This window comes from Arachis hypogaea, chromosome 17, assembly GCF_003086295.3.
Source record: "Arachis hypogaea cultivar Tifrunner chromosome 17, arahy.Tifrunner.gnm2.J5K5, whole genome shotgun sequence".
NCBI lineage: Eukaryota > Viridiplantae > Streptophyta > Magnoliopsida > Fabales > Fabaceae > Arachis > Arachis hypogaea.
The window spans coordinates 108,227,156-108,245,718 of NC_092052.1; the positions used below are offsets into that span (position 1 = coordinate 108,227,156).

Genomic DNA, 18,563 nt, shown 5'->3' on the forward strand with positions numbered 1-18,563 from the left:
TTCAAAATAAAGTCAACATATTTTGCAATACTACTAATTCTTTAAAAAATGAAGAACAAAAACTCAATCTTAAAATAGATCAATTCAATACTTCAAAATAGAATAAAACTTAGCTTAATAATCCATGAAAACATAAATAGAGCTCCTAATCCCTTTGACAGCGGAATTAGTGACTCATGGAGAAAGATGAGAAAAACAGAGGTGCAGAGAATGTGGCTAGGTTCGGATCCCCCTTCCTATGAACAATATCACTTATTTATATCCTAGGTTTAAAGGTATAATTCAAATTCAAACTAAATCTTATTTTATCTTTTAAGAAGAATAAGATAATTTATAACAATAATTCAAATTCCAATTAAAACTAATTCAAATCAAATTACATCCTAACAGAATCTTTCATGACCTTGATTGAGATTTTACCTTCTAGGAAAGTAGGCTTTACTTGCCATTACACTTGGACCTTGGTATGGCACACCAATCTTAATTTGGGCTTAAGGTCGGCGTTGCACGCCTGGGTTTGGCATGGCACGCCAAGTTGGTGCGTCTTCCAGGCATTGATGGCGTGACACGCCCTGAAGTGGTGTTACACGCCACCCTCTTCAATCTTCAGGGGTGTTACATGCCTTTATATGGCGTGACACGCCAGCTTAAAGTGTCTTCAAAGGGGCGGCACGCTAGGTTTGGAAATAACACGCCAACTTGGTGAGCCTCCCAAGGGATGAAGGCGTTACACACACTTGCTAGAAGTGGCTCTGTCTCTCTTGGTGGCGTTACACGCCACCTCCCTCTCTGGCCGAAGGCATTGCACGCCCACTTGGTTGGCGTGGCATGCCATCTCTCTTCCTTCTTCATGGCATTGCACACGAGTTTGTAATGTGGCATTCCAGCTTAATCCTAGTTGGAAGGCATTGAATGCCTATAGAAGTGGCATTACACGCCACTGAATGCCTATAGCAGTGGCATTACACGCCACTTGATCTAAGCTTGGGGGGCGTTGCACACCCTGTTGTGGCATTGCATGCCACTCCTTTTGGCTTGCCCTTGAATGTGCTTCTTTTGATCTTTAGTTTTCTTCTCTTTACCTGCATTTTTTTAAAGTACTTAGAAAGCATATTAATAGCAAAGAGTATCTCAAATAAATTAGTTTAAATGGAAGAAACTATAATTAACTCTATGAAAATATGAAAATAATACAAGAAAAACTACTAAAGATGTGAACGCATCAGTAAAATTTTTCCAATGATGCCACTAGAGGGGTATATGTTGAAAACTTCCCTACGCGAGTAACAGATGACTTCGGAGTAGTTTGACCCAAGCTCCCAACCTTGCTAGGTGATAGGGCTGGATTCTTCTATTAGGTTGAAACTACCTTGGAAACATCCTTATCCCTCATATATTCCAACGCAATATGATGAAGTTCTTCCATAGATTTAACATCTTTAAAGGTGAGATGCCTCCTAAATCTCCTTCAAGTAATCCATTAATAAAACTAATAAACCACTATTTTATGGTTTATCTTGTACTCAATTGAGTGATTTTTATCAAGTCCTTGTACACTTATTCATACTAATCGCATGTTTTACGTTTTCCTTCCTGATTTTGTGCTATGATTGAAAACATGCTTCTTTGGCCTTAAATTTCCTATGTTTAACCATTTCTTATTACCATTTGATGATTTGATATGTGTGTTAAGTGATTTCAGAGATTACAGGGTAGGAATGGCTTAAAGGATGGAAAGAAAGCATGCAAAAGTGGAAGGAATACAAGAAACAGAAGGAACTGCTAAAGCTGTCCAGCCTGACCTCTTGGTACTAAATCGATCATAACTTGAGTTACAGAGGTCCAAATGACACGGTTCTAATTGCATTGGAAATATAATGTTCGGGGCTTTTCAACGATATATAATTTGCCATAGTTTCCCTGAAGCCAGGCGATGCAAACGCGTAGATTACGCAGACGCGTGACCTGGCAAAAACCCAATCCACGCTAACGCGTGGACGACGCTTCCGCGTGACTTTGCAGCGACCTGGACGTATCAGAAATCGCTGGGGGCGATTTTTGGACTATTTTTGACCTAGTTTTTGGTCTAGAAAATACAGATTAGAGGCTATAAAGTGGGAGAATCAATGCATTCATTCAACAATTCAAACAACAATTCATACAACTTTCATATTCGACAATTTTTAGGTTTTAGATGTAGTTCTCTAGAGAGAGATGTTCTCTTCTCTCTCTTAGGATTTAGGATTAGGATTCTTTCGTTTTTCTCCAATCCCAGGTTCAATGTTCCCAACTTTAATTTATATTTCTCTTTTACTTTTAGATACTCTAATGCTTTTATTTATTAATGTTGCCAAATTGGCTTATGAATCTTTTCATGTTAGATTTGAATATTCTATTCAATATAATTTGAGGTATTTTAGACTTATGATTGTTTTATTCTATTTATAACGCTTTCAATTTAATTTAGGATTTATTTTCTTTTGCTTTGGTTAAGTAATTGGTAACACTTGAGTTATCAAACTCAGCAGTTGATTGAAAATTGGGAATTGCTGATTGATTTGGATCGCTCTAAAGCTAGTCTTTCCACAGGAGTTGACTAAGACTTGAGGATCAAATTGATTGGTCCACTTGACTTTCCTTTATTTAATAAGGGTTAACTAAGTGGGAGCAATAAAAAATTCTCATCACACCTGATAAGGATAACTAGGATGGAATTTCCAGTTCTCATACCTTGCCAAGAGTTTTTCTAATTATTAATTTATTTTTCTTGCCATTTAAATTACTTGTCCCTTATTTCAAAAACCCAAAAACATACCTTTTTCCATAACTAATAATAAATCATACTTCTCTGCAATTCCTTGAGAAGACGACCCGAGGTTTAAATACTTCGGTTATAAATTTTATTGAGATTTGTTACTTGTGATAACCAAACTTTTGTACGAAAAGATCCTCTGTTGGTTTAGAAACTATACTTACAACGCGATTATTTTTATAAAAATTCTTTACCGATAGAAATCCGATCGTCAAAGACAGAGGCATACAACCTCGGAAGTTCATGTGTTGACCTCTAGGAGAGCTTTATTGAAACGGTCTAGGTAATCTCAGATGTTTTTCCCAGTTCTCTATTCCACACATAGTAATAAGATGGGATGCTTGGCTTGAGTTTGCCTCGAAGTGAAGTGAGCTAAAAATTTTATCTTGATATCGTGAAATGAGAAGATAGAACCAGAGGGCAGAGTATCAAACCAAGACATTGCTAGTCTGAACAGTGTGACCAAAAATGCCTTGCACCTTATCGCATCTCCCACACCTTCCAAATTCATTTGGGCCTCGAAGGCATTAATGTGCTCTTATGGATCCGACTTACCTTCATACTTTAGATCCATCCGCTTGTCAAAATACTTTGGTAGTCAAACCTAAAGTACATGTGAGGCAAACCGAGTTTGTCCCATGATGATGATGTATTCTTGAGAATTCCTTTGCCTTCTAGGACTTGGACTCCTTTGCAGAGTTCACTTCCTTTTAGACTAGGCAGATTGAGAATTGGATCTTCCCTGCCTCACATGCCTCGATATGATTCCTCATGTCGGGGAGATCGTCGACGATCATCCTCATGCTGATGACCTCAAGATCTCTCAGGGTTTACTCGCTCCTGGCTACCCCGTCGATCCCTAGTCAAACGACTTTGGGAACGAGATTGCCAAAATTGTGAGCGTTCTTCAAGCTCGCTTTCTATTTCTTGCATCTTGTGTTGCATTTCTTGTATTTCCTGCATCGTATGGATGTAATCTACTGGTCCTAGGCCAACGAAACGCCGAGTTCCAGCATTGTGATCCTGATGATGTTCAAAACCCGGCAGAACCTGATGTTCCTCCGTGAAATTGGGGTCAGTTTCATGTCCATCTTCACGAAGCATTTCTTTTCGAGGAGTGTTTGGTAGTATGGCTGATTGTATTTTGTGATCAATCATGGTATGAAATGTTCAAGGGTCCCCACAGACGATACTAATGTTCGTACCTGTTGGCTAGATACAAACACACGAGATTCAGAGATCCTGAAGTCGAACGTATCAACACCAAGTTGGGGGCGACCTGCAAAAGCACTCCGATACTAAAGTTAGTAGTGCTCTTAGGGTGATTGTAATGAGAAAAATGTACCTACTTCCTTGGCTCCATTTTTCCTTATTTATACCTTCTTAGGTATCCGTTATGCATTTATGGCTTTTGATTGTACGTTTTGATATCACGATTTGCTAACTTCTCCAATTAATGGCTTTGATTCGACGAACGTTACTTTTAGTAACGTTCTAATCTTGTTCACCCTTCCTATACTCATGGTGGCTATTCTCGTCCAGAACAACTTCTTTTTTAATAAATTCTTGCATATATATAATGTTGAATAATCATATGTGATCATATGTGGAGTGACATTATAAATCTAGAAGTATCAATATCATTTTCAAATACAAAAATGTTATACAACTAAATTTTTCTTTTAATCAAGTCCAACTAAGTTAATTTATGTATGTGAGTTTCTTTACATTCTTATTCCTCCTCCTCCTCCTCCTCCTCCTCCTCCTCCTCCATTATCATCAATCATCACATTATCATCACCATCTCCTTCTCTTCCTCCTCCTCCTCATCTTTCTTTGTTCTTTTTTTCTCTCTCTCACATAAAAGAACAAGAATAAAAAGAGAAAAAAAATATAAAAAACAAAACTGCAACATTAGTTCTTAGTACATTATTTAATTAATTAAAATAGCACCGAAATTTTCGGTGAATGACATTCTAAATCTTTAAAGTACTACAAGTCCAGAATCTTAAAAAAATTGGTTAAGAAATTTCTGTGTCATGGTTATAAAATTTCGGTGTTAATTGGTTAAAAAATTTTATGTCACAGTTAAGAAATGCTGCTGTCAAAATTAAGAAACTCCATGTGTTACCGTTAAAATATTTTGGTGCTATTTTTCTGATAAATTATGTACAATTTAAAACTCCTCCTTTTTTCTTCATCATCTTCCTTTTTTTTTTTTGGGTAAAGTATATTTTTTGTCCCTAAAGTTTGGCAAAGTTTTCAAAAATATCCTTAAGTTTTATTTTGTTTCAATTTTGTCCCAAAAGTTTTCGATTTGCATCAAATATACCCTCGACGGATAAATTTTCAAAAAATTTAAGACCAATCTAACAATAATACATGAAAATTATGCTTGATTTGCTTATGTTGAGGGTTGTTCTTATGAAATTGTTGTTGAATTGATCTTAAATTTTTTGAAAAATTAGCCGTCAAGGGTATATTTGATTCAAATCGAAAACTTTTAGGACAAAATTGAAACAAAATAAAACTTAGGAGTATTTTTAAAATTTTTGTCAAATTTCAAGGACAAAAAATATACTTTACCATTTTCTTTTTCATCTTTTCTTTCTAGTTTTACCTTCTCATAATTCTTCTTATTTCACCATCTTAACAAGAATATATGTTACGGTTAAAAAATTTCAGTGTTAAAATTAAGAAACTTCTTGTGTTACGGTTAAAAAATTTTAATACTATTTTTTTAAAAAATTCTACACAATTCAAAATAATTCTTCTTCTTTATTATTGTGTCATCCTCTTAGCCAGAATTAAAAACAAAAAACTAAAAAAACTAAAAAAAAATACTGTAATAACTACCAAGAAAAAAGAATAATGAAAGAAGAGAAGAAATAAAAAAAATGTAACAATAATAATAATAAAAGAATGAAAATAAAAAAAATTATAAAAAAGTGTATAATTTACATATTTGTTATGTGAATAATTTTGCTAAATTTTGTATAATTTAATTGATAAAAATACTTAAATGTGTGACTGACCGTTCTAAATATATAAACTTAGCCATACACCAAAAAGTTGTAAAAGTATAATTTTTAACAATTAATCTGGGTTTTACATGTGACGTGGCAGCTTAATTTATATGAAAGCAAAGCAGAAATTTTATTTGACCTTTTACTGCACCATCTCTCCATATTGATTTCTCCATCACTCTCTCACTTAGTATATAATTGTTTTCATCACGCACTTGCCTCTGCTTCGGGAGCTTCGCTTCTATTATGCTTTGTTTGGCGTTTAATGCATGGCCCTCTACATTGAAAGCCCTGTATTGCTACTTATTCTGCAACTTGCGTAGGAGTTATATATTAATTTTGCATACAGTTAGTTAGAAGTTACGATTAGAATTATTAATCAGTTATTTGGCAGATAGCTGTCCATCATCATAATTAATCATTTTAGTCCTTTAGTCTTGAGGACTGTTGGATAACAATCATACGTGTGCTCTCTATCTATATTTAACATGTGTTTTTACTTATAGTACATATTAAGATTATTAAATTTTTTATTTTAATAAATAAATGACAAATGTATTTAGAACTTAACTTTACTGGTAATATTAAATTATTAATGAATCCGACTCAAATAAAAATGTTTATTTATTTTTTATTAATGATATTTTTATATCATATTTTAATTAATTTCTGTATAATTTATTTAATATTTTTCGTCACATATTATTAAATTTTTTAAAAAAATTTCTTTCCAAAACAAATAAAACACATTTATATTAGACTAAAACAAAAAAGATAATAAATTCACGATTATATTTTTTTAAAATTGTTTATATAAAAAAATACGTCACACTCGTTATTATATATATATATATATATATATATAATTTTTTTAAAGTAAAATTTATCATACGAGTTATATCAATAACAAGATTTAAGTTTCATAAATTTTTTGCAAAAAAAAATAACTAGTTTATATTTGTGCAATATATAAAATAATTACTATATTATTATTATTACATTATAGATTAAAATTTATTAATTTAAATTTATTTTCATTTTTAATATAAGCATTAGAAATAAATAAATTTTTATAACTAGATATCGTGTAACAAAATATATATAATATTAATTGAATTTTAAAAATTTTAAAAAAATAGTTTCTTTTATTTTAGTCAAATAACTATTTATTAAAGTGCACAAACTAATTAATTTCTTTTCATATATAGTTTTTTTTAAGACAATAAAATTAATTGATTGGGTCATTGGTTGAGATAACTAAAATTACTGTTTCATTAAAATTTTAATTTAAAGAGAAATCTTAATTAATTTTGGTGTAGAAATTTTGAATTTAAAAGCATTGATAAAAACTATGTTGAATTTTGATTTATTTTATTCATTTAAATTAGTCACTACATAAGTTAAAGTTATTTTGAAATTACATTCGGATTTCAATTTAATTTTTAAAGTTTCAATTTACTTAGTTTGATCTTCTAACTTGGTATCCGTGACTCACATTACGGTTTTAAGTATTTTGTGAAAAAAATCAAGGTAAAAAAGCTTCAATTGTCACATCAAATAGTTGCTAGAAAGTACAGTGTAGCCGTCGTCAGTCCATCTCAGCATGCAGTTAACGATTTTGTGAGATTGTGACAAAAATAAGATCAAGAACCAATGTGAGTCATAACTACTAAATTGGGAGACTAAATTGAGTAAATCGAAATTTTCGAAATTAGATTGAAACAAGAACATAACTTCAGAAAACCAATATAAGTATTATCTCTTTGTTGACAATTAAGTTGTTTTAATGATAATTAAGATCTAATAATGTGATTTATAATAAAAAAGAGGGTAAAGTACTAAATTGGTCCCCTATGTTTGGGCGTAATTCTGTTTTAGTCCTTAAGGTTTAAAGTGTCGTATTTGAATCCAAAAAAGTTTCATTTAGCATCAATTTAGTCCCACAGTGAAGTTAAACTTAAATAATTAACGGAATGTCCTACATAACAACAGTACAAGAACAAAATCGATAATCTGGAGAACAAGTACAAGCTCCAGAGGCACAAAATCAACTGTTGATGCATCAATACATTTATTTATCATTCTCTTTAGTTCTATAGAAAATATTTTATTTATATTATAAGAAAAAAATAAATAAATGTATTAATGCATCAATGGTTGATTTTGTGCCTCTGGAGCTTGTACATGTTCTCCAGATTATCGATTTTGTTCTTGTACTGTTGTTATGTAGGACATTTCGTTAATTATTTAACTTTGACCTCACCGTGGGACTAAATTGATACTAAATGAAACATTTTTGGACTCAAATAGGACATTTTAAACCTTAAGGATCAAAATAGAATTACACTCAAACATAGAGGACGAATTTAGTACTTTACTCTAAAAAAAAATAAGCATACTTTTGCAACAACGAACCTATAGCAGTAGTTTGAGGTGTTCATAGGTCGGATGATATCCACAAATCCATGGTATTTATCTGTATCTAATCCGAAATTTGTGGATATGATCCGATCGGATTGGATCGAATTTGATCCACACTCTAATAGGATAGGAGTAAATATGTTTAAAAGAGTAAAAAAATTTATTGACTTTTTTATATAGAAATAAATTTTTTTTAATATTTTTTATTTTACAGATATATTTGATATCCGATTTAAACATGAAAAGTACGGATATCGAATCTAATCAGATGAGTTTAGTGCGGATCACATCGAAATTTTGGCCATATCCGATCTGCGAACACCTCTAACAATAATAATTAAAATATTTATAATGATTATACTTTTAACTAAGAGGAAGTCCCAAAAAAAAGAGTACTAAATACAAGAACAATTTAATCAAATATTAGAAGAAAATTGTATTTTAAATCAGTTGGACTTTTATAATAATAATAATAATAATAATAATAATAATAATAATAATATGGCAATTATTTTATATGTCACACAAATATAATTGTTTTTTGTTTAACTTAAGTAAATTAAAATTTTAAAAATCATATTGAAGTTCGTATGTAACTTTAAAACACAACTTTAACTTATATAGTGATTAATTTAAATGAGAATAAAATAAATCAAAATTCAACATAATTTTTATCGATGTTTTTAAATTCAAAATTTCTATATCAAAATTAACTAAAATTTCTCTTTAAATTAAAATTTTAATGAAATAGTAATTTAATTTATCTCAACCAAAGCCCCAATCAATTACTTTTATTGTCTTTAAAAAAATATATAGGAGAAGAAATTAATTAGTTTGTCCACTTTAATAAATAGTTATTTGACTAAAATAAAAAAAAACTATTTTTTTTAGAATTTTTAAAAATTAATTAATATTATATATATTTTGTTACACGACATCTAGTTATAAAAATTTTATTTATTTCTAATGCTTATATTAAAAATAAAAATAAATTTAAATTAATAAATTTTAATCTATAATGTAATAATAATATAGTAATTGTTTTATATATCGCACGAATATAAACTAGTTATTATTTTTTTTTTTTGCAAAAATTTTATGAGACTTGAGCCTTGTTATTGATATAACTTGTATGATAAATTTTATTTTAATATATATATATTATGAGTGGGACATATTTTTTATATAAATAATTTTTAAAAAAAATTAATAGTTAATCTATTACTTTTTTAGTTTTAGTCTAATCTAAATATTTTTTATTATTTTTGAAAAGAAAATCTTATAAGAAATTTAATAATATGCGACAAGAAATACTGGATAAGATATATAGAAACTAATTAAAATACAACACAAAAACATCTTTAACAAAAGATGAAATAGGCATTTTTTTAAATCGTTTTCAATATTAATAGACAAAAAAACACACAAAATTTATTTTATTATCAAACATCTTCGAATTTCATAATGAAATGGAAGGCAACAGTAGTAAATAAACTGTGGCGATGCAATTAAATTTATTATTCAACAAACATGGTTATATCAAATTGATATACATGAAGTTACAAATTGGATTTAAATATAGTGCAAAGGAACAAGCCCAGAGCAAACTAAAGTATATAAGCAAGTCACTCGATCGTCATATTATATCAATTTTTCGATGTACTTATCAAGAACTTGTCGTATTAGGAGTCTGTACACTGATTCAGTTGGATGATAACTATCCCAAAAAACATATTCTGAAGCATCTGGACAAGTGGCATCCAAAGGGTTGCACAACACTGCAACCTCTAATTTCCCTGTTCCACAGCAACCTCTGTCCACAACTTTATAACCTACAGATTAAAATTCAACCATAAATGCTCATGAATAATGAATGAGTCACCAAACTAACTACCCTATGCTATGTATACTTACCATAATTTTGGTAGTTGAGAATGATATCAAGAAGGGGGTTGTAAACATCAATGTAAACGATCCTACTATTGGGTGAGTTGCGATTAAGAGAATCCAATTCTTTTGACAGTTTGGAGTTAAATAATTTTGCCGCGTAATTGTAATCTTCAGCACACTCTCTTGCTAAGCCTCCAGCTAAAGTTCTCTGTGAAGGCACACACCCAATTGGTGGTGCACTCAGTACCCCAATTCTCCGTGCTCCAAGAGCATATATCTCCTAATTATAGAGGAATTAAATAGGTTAATTTGTTGCTTGAAAATAATTATTTAAAATAAAAAACAATGTTTATTATTTATTATTTATTTATTACCTTAACGAAATTAGAGGCTGAATTGACCATAAGGTCAGTGTAAGCAGGAATATCATACTGGAGTTGTCTAACGCGAGCAACGAAATAGGTATTGGCAATATCGTCACTTCCTGCCACTACAAGGTAAAGACTGTTTTGTAGGATGACATTTGTTCTTTCTTCTCCAACTATCTGTTTAAGCTTCCCTATGTACTCTTTGAACATCTCTAGTTGCTCCGACAGTGATATCACTGACTGAAAATTAAATAATATAATTCATTACATAAACTAGCTAGCTAGATAGCTAGTTCTTTCAAGCCAAAATTAAAGAGAGATATAGTACAAGTTAGAGTTCAAAATATGTATATATATTATATATACCGCTATTTTTGGCGTCAAGGGATCGTATCCAGAGGCACCTGAAGCAAAGCACACTCCCGTAACAAGGTCACTTGGTTGTAGATTTGGATCCAAATATGCGGGCAAAGTTTGCTTAATATTCATTTCTTCAACTGAAAATCAAGGTAAATGTGGTCTAATTAGTTGACATGGGAAGAAACAAAATTGATTTAGAAAAGATCAACAATTTTTTTTTTCTTTAGTGACTTTTCAACAGTTGCTAATAGTATTGTAGACTGATAAACCAGGGACGGATCAAGGGGGTAAGCATAGGTGTTGGCCTCCAAACTTTTTTAAATAAAAGTTAACTATTTTAAGTATATAAAATTATGAGTTTAATTTTGATGTATTAATAGTGTAAAATATTTTACACAATCATACAATGACAACTATGTTTTTAAATGACTATTCATGGAATCAATATAAAAAATAGTTATTTTTATTAATATAACATTGTGATTGGATACATGTGTAAACCGATTTTACATTGGTCGTGTATAAAAATTAAATTCATAAAGTTATCACATACTATATAATTTTATTTTTTATTTAAAAATAAAATAAATAATTATCTTATATAAATAATTAAATTATTAAACTCAAAAATAAGTAACAATTTTTAAATTGAAAAAAATATTATTGCAAATTATTTTTTTTATATATTAAATAAATTTTCAAATCTTTAAATATTTAATTTTTTCCTTTATAAATATTTTTTCTCTTAATTTTTACATCTATTATCATATAAAAATACTTTAATATTTATAATAACTAAAAATTTATATATTATATACATACACAAAAATAAATTATTTTAAAATTTATTTATTTTTTTCATGAATTAAAAGTATAACATATTAATGATTATATGTATATAGTATTGACGAATATATTTTAAATGCATATAATAAAATTATTAAAACAATTTATTTATATGATAATTAATAATATTCAATAAAATAAAGATAAATTTTATATTTTATCGAATCTAAAATAAAAAAATATAAAAAATTAAGATAATTTTTTTATATAACAAACACTTGTCAGTATTTTTTAATTAAAAAATATTAATCATAATTATATATATTATTAAATATATGATATTATATTTAATTATATAATATTTTAATTTTTGACTCTTTTGGATCAAATTTCTCGATCCGGCCCAGATTTCGACGAGTGTGTAATAATAATTATGATATTAAAAAAATTTTAAGTGTATCAAAAATATTAGTGTTTCAGTTATTTTAATTGTTGATTTCAATTAATATATATTATATATATTTTTATAATTTAGATTTAACAGTTAAAACAACTGAAACACCAATATTTTTGATACACTTCAAACTCTTGCTATGGTATTTATTAGATGTTATGAAAAATATTCTTTGCCATTCTGTCTGAGGCAAACTTCAAATTGAAAGTTCATGTACGTCAGTATGTCGTCATGTAACACCTTCGGTTTTGTTACACGTGTTGTGTACTTGTGTTAGTAATATTTTATTGGTACGACATTCAATATCAAAAATTGATGCCCTGGCCTTTGTGAATCATTAGTGTTTAAATGTAGTAGTTGATTGTTACAACATGCTCCTACTCAACGTGTTGTGTTAGTATTAGGTGAATAATTAATGTAAGCTCTTTACTCTAATGAAACCCAATAATCTATCCATTTACGATGGCAATTAGCCAACCACTTCACTATGCTTCACAGGATGTCAGGAACCATGCTACTTTTTAAAATAAAAGACTAAGTTATATATATAATTATTCATGTATATTTTCGTTCATGTTTCAAGTTAAGAAAAGAAAATTACTTTTAAAAATATTATATATTTTTATTAATATTTTAAAATTTTAAGATAAATTATTAAATTTATGACAAATACTTTTAACATAGAATTTTTTACTCGAATAAATATATCTTTATATAAAAATAATAATTTAAATATAAATATATATTATATTAAAAAATTTAATTAAATAACTAATTATTTTTAATTATTAACTTCAAATTAAAATCTCTACGTGAATAGTCACGGATATATATGAAGTAAAAAGTAGAGAGAAGAGATTAAGCAGATACCAAGAAGGTCGGTAGGAATTTTTCCATTGCAAAAACGACCAGTTGGGTTGCCTCCCTGAAAATCCTTTCCGTACGGAGGGAAATTGCATTTGACGAGTGTCTTAATGCCGTTGTTGTTGCCAGGGTCTACTATTGAATCTCCAAAAGCTATCACCGCAGGAACTGTAACATTTGGTGGCAGTTTCACCAACGCACTCGTCGTCTGCCACAAAGCTAACAATACTATCAAACTCAAACGGACCATTAAGCCATTATTATTATTACTATTATTGTTCACAAAAACAGCCATATATACTATATTGTATACTAGTGCTTAACAAGCTAAGGGCTTCTTCTTCAATTCACAATCGAATAGCCCCAGTTTGTGTATATATATTCTGGTTGGAGCTACTTAGCATCTCTCTCTCGATATATATACAGATTATACACATGCACATAGCACACTTTATCACGTCCTTTAATTTCAATTACTACATTTATTGCACAACTAGCAAATAATATATATATATGGTTAGATCCAACGGTGATTATGAAAAGACGACTAGTAGTACGTGCACGTTTTAGAACCCTGTGAAAAATAAGGCCAAGTATATAATTAGAAGATCGAACGGTAATAAACGAATAATTAATTTAGCCAACTAATAACTCAAACTTCACAATCTTTTCATTTTCACTTCGTTCGAGTCTCACTTATAATTTTAGAAACAAAAAAACGAATTAATTTACATTATTTTAAAAGACGAAGCTCTAATCTACGCACGTATACGTATTAAGTAATGTTTATTAACTAACTTTTTTTTAATTATTTTTTTAAAATATTTTTTTATTTTAAATTTTAAAATTAAATCATAAATTTTAATTTTAAATTTTAAATTATAAATCTAAACACTAAAATTAATTAATATTAACTAACTAAAAATTATTTTTGTTATAACTTATTGATGATAGCATTAGAGGCAATTAGAGCAGTAAATTATGTTGGTAATATTAGAGTTGTAAAAAATGGACTAGATCGGTCGCTTCGATAAAAAATCGATGAACCAAATTTTTAATTGGTTCGATTCAGTTTTAGAATTGTTTAAGGGCAAGAATCGATAAAAATTGGTCAAAGTCGGTAAAAATTAGTGAAAAATCAATCCAATTAAATTGCTTAATAGAAAAATTCTATAATTGATAAAGATATAATTTGAGCTTGGATCCTTCTTGTGCTTTGTGCTCCCTTTGCTATTAAGTTGTGTTATTCTTTGTTATTTTATATATTAATTATTAATTATATAATAAAATCACATAACAATTTTTTTAGATATTATTTTAATTTTATATTCATTTAGATTTAAATTAATTATTTTTTTTATTATTCATAATTATTAATATAAATATTATTAAATATATATAAGAAATATCAACTATTTTTAATTACAATATAATTATTTTTTTATGATTATATGATATTTATTAATATTATTTTTTAATAATATAACAATATAATAAATATAAATAATATAAAAATAAAATTAAAAAAAATTATTATGAAAAAATATAAAAATTTTATATACTTATTTAATAATAATCGGATTATAACCTGTTGCATTAGTTATAATTTGTTGAATCTTGATTGTTTTTAAAATATTAATGAAGATATATATTTTAAATATTTAATTTTTGTATATTTTTTATTTATATAGAATCGTTTTTAGGATTGATTCAATCAGTAACTCATCGATTAAACTACGAACCAATAAATCAGTAACCTAACCAGTTGAATCACCAGTTCAATTCTCACACTTATGGATAACATCAAAATATATATATGTACGGTTACCCTTCCATTACACCTACACTGCCTAACCAAAACCGTCCGATCTATCTTATCATTCACTTTCGTTGGTAAGATCAACAGTTTATGGGTTTCTTATTTAATTTGGTAAGCATATGTGTACATTATTTTCATAGCTGAAACGGATCTTTATTTCGTCTAATCAGGGAACTTTTTTTTCTTATTTTTCAGCAAGCTAAGAGCTAGAGAAAAAAAGAGAGAAGAAAGTTGGCCGCATGCCAGAATGTAATCATACAAAATTTGTCTGCAAATTTTATAGAATTCACCTTCTATTTTATGCATAAAGTCATAAACAAATTAATTGCTTATAGCTTTTGTCTGCCTTCGTTAAGCTAGCTACTGGTGGAAGGATAGACCAACTAATACAGACAAAAGATCTCAAAATCTGATTTGGTAGATATGCTTTAATTTCCTGGCTTTTATATAAAATTATAAAGAAAAATACTATTTGACTATTAAATTTTATTATTTTTGGACAAAATTTTTAAATATTAAATTCTAAATTTTAAAATTTAATAATAAAAAAATAAAATGATAGTTTAAAATATTATTTTATATTGATAAAAAAATTATAAAATTTCTCTTATCCTTTTACGTGTCATAGGAAATGTTGCATGCCAAATATATATGTTTTATACACATATGTAGTATATATTAATGTTCTATACAAACAACAAATATAAAATTATATCTATAATTTAATTTTGATGTAATAACAGTGTAAAATATTTTACACAATTGTTTAATCGCATTTGTTATTCTGAGTGATTATTTATGTGGTTAGTCTAAAAGATAATTATTTTTACTGATGTAACGTTATGTGATTGGATGTGTTCATATCCTGACTCAATACTATGGTCCAGGCCCAAGTAAGCCAAAAAAGTCCAATCCAGAGGTTGGCCTTCACCACTTACCCGACCTCATCAAAAGAGGTCAGGCTCGATATAAGCTCCTCCCCAAAGAGGTCGGGTAGTTCGACAAGAGCTGGCAGATAATGCTTATTCGAATAAGTAACTGCCCCCTAAAATCTCTCATCCACTTCTAAAAGAGATATCTCAACAAACCCTAAAATAAAGGGACGGTTATCCACCTTCAGATGTGGAACTACTCCAACGGTGGTTATTGGATCATCACTGTTCATACCCTGGGTTGAACTATCCGACCCGGGATGTTTAGCGACAAAGCGACTGACCTCTTCAGGTCAGACTATTCGACCTCTTCTCAAAGAGCTCGACCAAATTGCCAGGAAAGCCCAATAAAGGGCCCAAATAGAGGAACACGACCCAAATCCAAAGGCAGCCCAAGCCTATAGAGATAAGGGCGGTTCTCTTGAAGATAAGATGACCTCACCCAAAGATAAGATAAGATAAAAATAACTAACTTATCTTATCTAAAAAGGTCACTCCACACCATTATAAATACACTGGAGCACCCAGGTATAACTCATACTCTGATTCTACTAAAAACCTGCTTAATACCCTTGCTAACTTAAGCATCAGAGTCCCTTGCAGGTACCCCTACCCTCTGGTGACAAAGGATCAGCAGCCAGCCAGTCCAACAAGTCGGACACGACCCCTCCGGTCGCCATTCACCAGCCGGACACGTCAGCTCCGACCAGTACAGAAGATCTCGTCTGAGATCGACATACAGTTTCAGGTAACCCTCGGAACATTGGCGCCGTTGCCGGAAAACTTGGAAGTCATCCCATAACCATGGCGGACGAACAGGACAACGATCACGACTCAGATCTAGAGGATAGAACACCGCACAAAAATGCGGACACTACACCAAAGGATACTCCTCAACTTAACAACGAGAAGAATTCTCCAAACACTGGAGCCATGGAGGCGCTTCAAGACCGTTTAAAACAACTTGAAAAAGAAGCCCTACATCAACGATAGGCTGAGAGAAACCTACAAAGGAAAATAAGACGACGCCGGGAATTGGAGGACAAACTCCTAAAACTCGAAGCCGATCTCAAGGCTAAGGCTAATCGATCCTCTCATGAGGATAGCTCTCGCAAGGACCAAGATCCTTTTACCAAGGAGATCATGAAAACCAAAATCCCAAAAGACTTTAAACTCCCGGATATGACTTTGTACGATGGCACTACAGATCCCGGCCACCATCTTAGCAATTTCAGAAGTAGAATGTACCTCACCGACGCCTCAGATGTAGTTCACTGCAAAGACTTTCCAACTACTTTAACAAAGACAGCAATTAGATGGTTCGATAATCTACCTCCTAGGTCCATCTCAAGCTTCGACGACTTAGCCAAGAAGTTTCTGGCCAGATTCTCCATCCAAAAAGATAAGGCTAAACACGCCCCAAGTCTATTAGGAATCAAGCAAGGAGATCGAGAAAGTCTACGCAACTACATAGAAAGATTCAACAAAACATGCCTGGACATACAAAGCCTACCAATAGAGGCCGCCATATGGGCCTCATCAATGGCCTGCGAGAGGGACCTTTTAGCCAATCTCTATCGAAAAAACACCCCACATCTTTGAACGAAGTGCAAGAACAAGCAGAGAAGTACATCAACATGGAGAAAAACTCTCGACTAGGAGAGACCTCAAAATCTAGATTCACCTATCCCTCCCGGGATAAGGATAAAGAGTCCAAAAAGAAGGAAAATTGACATGGGAAAAATCAAAAAATACCACAATTACACCCCTCTTCGGGTGTCCCTTGTGGATGTCTACAAAGAAGTCTGCCACACCAAAAAAATACCCCTAGCTCGACCACTCAAAGGCAAAAAAGGAGGAGGAAATCGGACTGAATATTGTGAATACCATCGAATCCGCGGGCATTCCACTAACGAATGTTTTGACTTAAAGAATGTCATAAAAAAACTAGTAAGAGAAGGGAAATTAGATCGGTACCTGGCCACCCGGGACGATGAGCAAAGAAAAATAAGAAGGGACGAAGATGTCGGATGAACCGAGCGATCACCTCGTACACCAGAAAGACACGTCCACATGATACACGGCGGATTTGCGGGGGGAGGAACCTCCAAATCATCTCGCAAAAGATATCTTAAAGAAGTATATCATGTTGAGGGGAAAGAGGAAGCACCCGACATCCCCGCAATTACTTTCACCAAAGAAGATGCATCCGGTATCATCTTAGGACATGACGATCCCATGGTCATCACTATTATACTGGCAAACGCAAATGTCCACCGCACACTGATAGACCAAGGGAGCTCCGCTGACATCTTGTTCAAAACTGCCTTCGACAAGCTCGGTCTGGAAGACAAAGAGCTTAGAGCATATCCGAACAGTCTGTTCGGACTGGGAGACACCCCAGTTCAACCACTTGGATACATCTCACAACACACAACCTTCGGAAAAGGAAACCAATCAAGAACACTCAAGATAGACTACATCGTGATCGACGTGAGTTCAGCCTACAACGCCTTAATAGGTCGGACAACATTGAATCAGCTCGGCGCAATAATCTCGAATCCACATCTGTGCATGAAATTCCCAACTGCAGATAGGATAGCTACAATAAAAGCAGACCAGAAGATAGCGCGCCGCTGTTACAACGAAAGTCTAAACCTCAGAGGCAGAGGAGAAGAATTCCACACAATCGAACTCGGTGGAATTCAGAGGCGGGAAGAACTCCGTCCACAACCCGAAGGTGAAGTAGAGAAAGTCCAGATCGGAGACATCCCGGATAAAACAACCAATATTGGCACGAGCCTAAAAGGAGACATAAAAGAATCACTCGC

At 31.1% G+C, this 18,563-nt stretch overlaps 1 protein-coding gene across 1 annotated transcript; it reads right to left on the minus strand.

Annotated features, from left to right (window-relative positions):
* Positions 1-9,745: 9,745 nt before the first annotated feature.
* On the minus strand, positions 9,746-13,728 carry LOC112766709 (GDSL esterase/lipase EXL3). The gene is made up of 5 exons (XM_025812602.3): positions 12,988-13,728; positions 10,884-11,014; positions 10,524-10,757; positions 10,174-10,429; positions 9,746-10,091 (listed from the first exon to the last, which is right to left on the minus strand). The coding sequence occupies exons 1-5, from the start codon at positions 13,274-13,276 to the stop codon at positions 9,901-9,903; spliced, it is 1,101 nt and encodes a 366-aa protein (XP_025668387.1). The 5' UTR covers positions 13,277-13,728; the 3' UTR covers positions 9,746-9,900.
* Between the last annotated feature and the right edge of the window lie 4,835 nt (positions 13,729-18,563).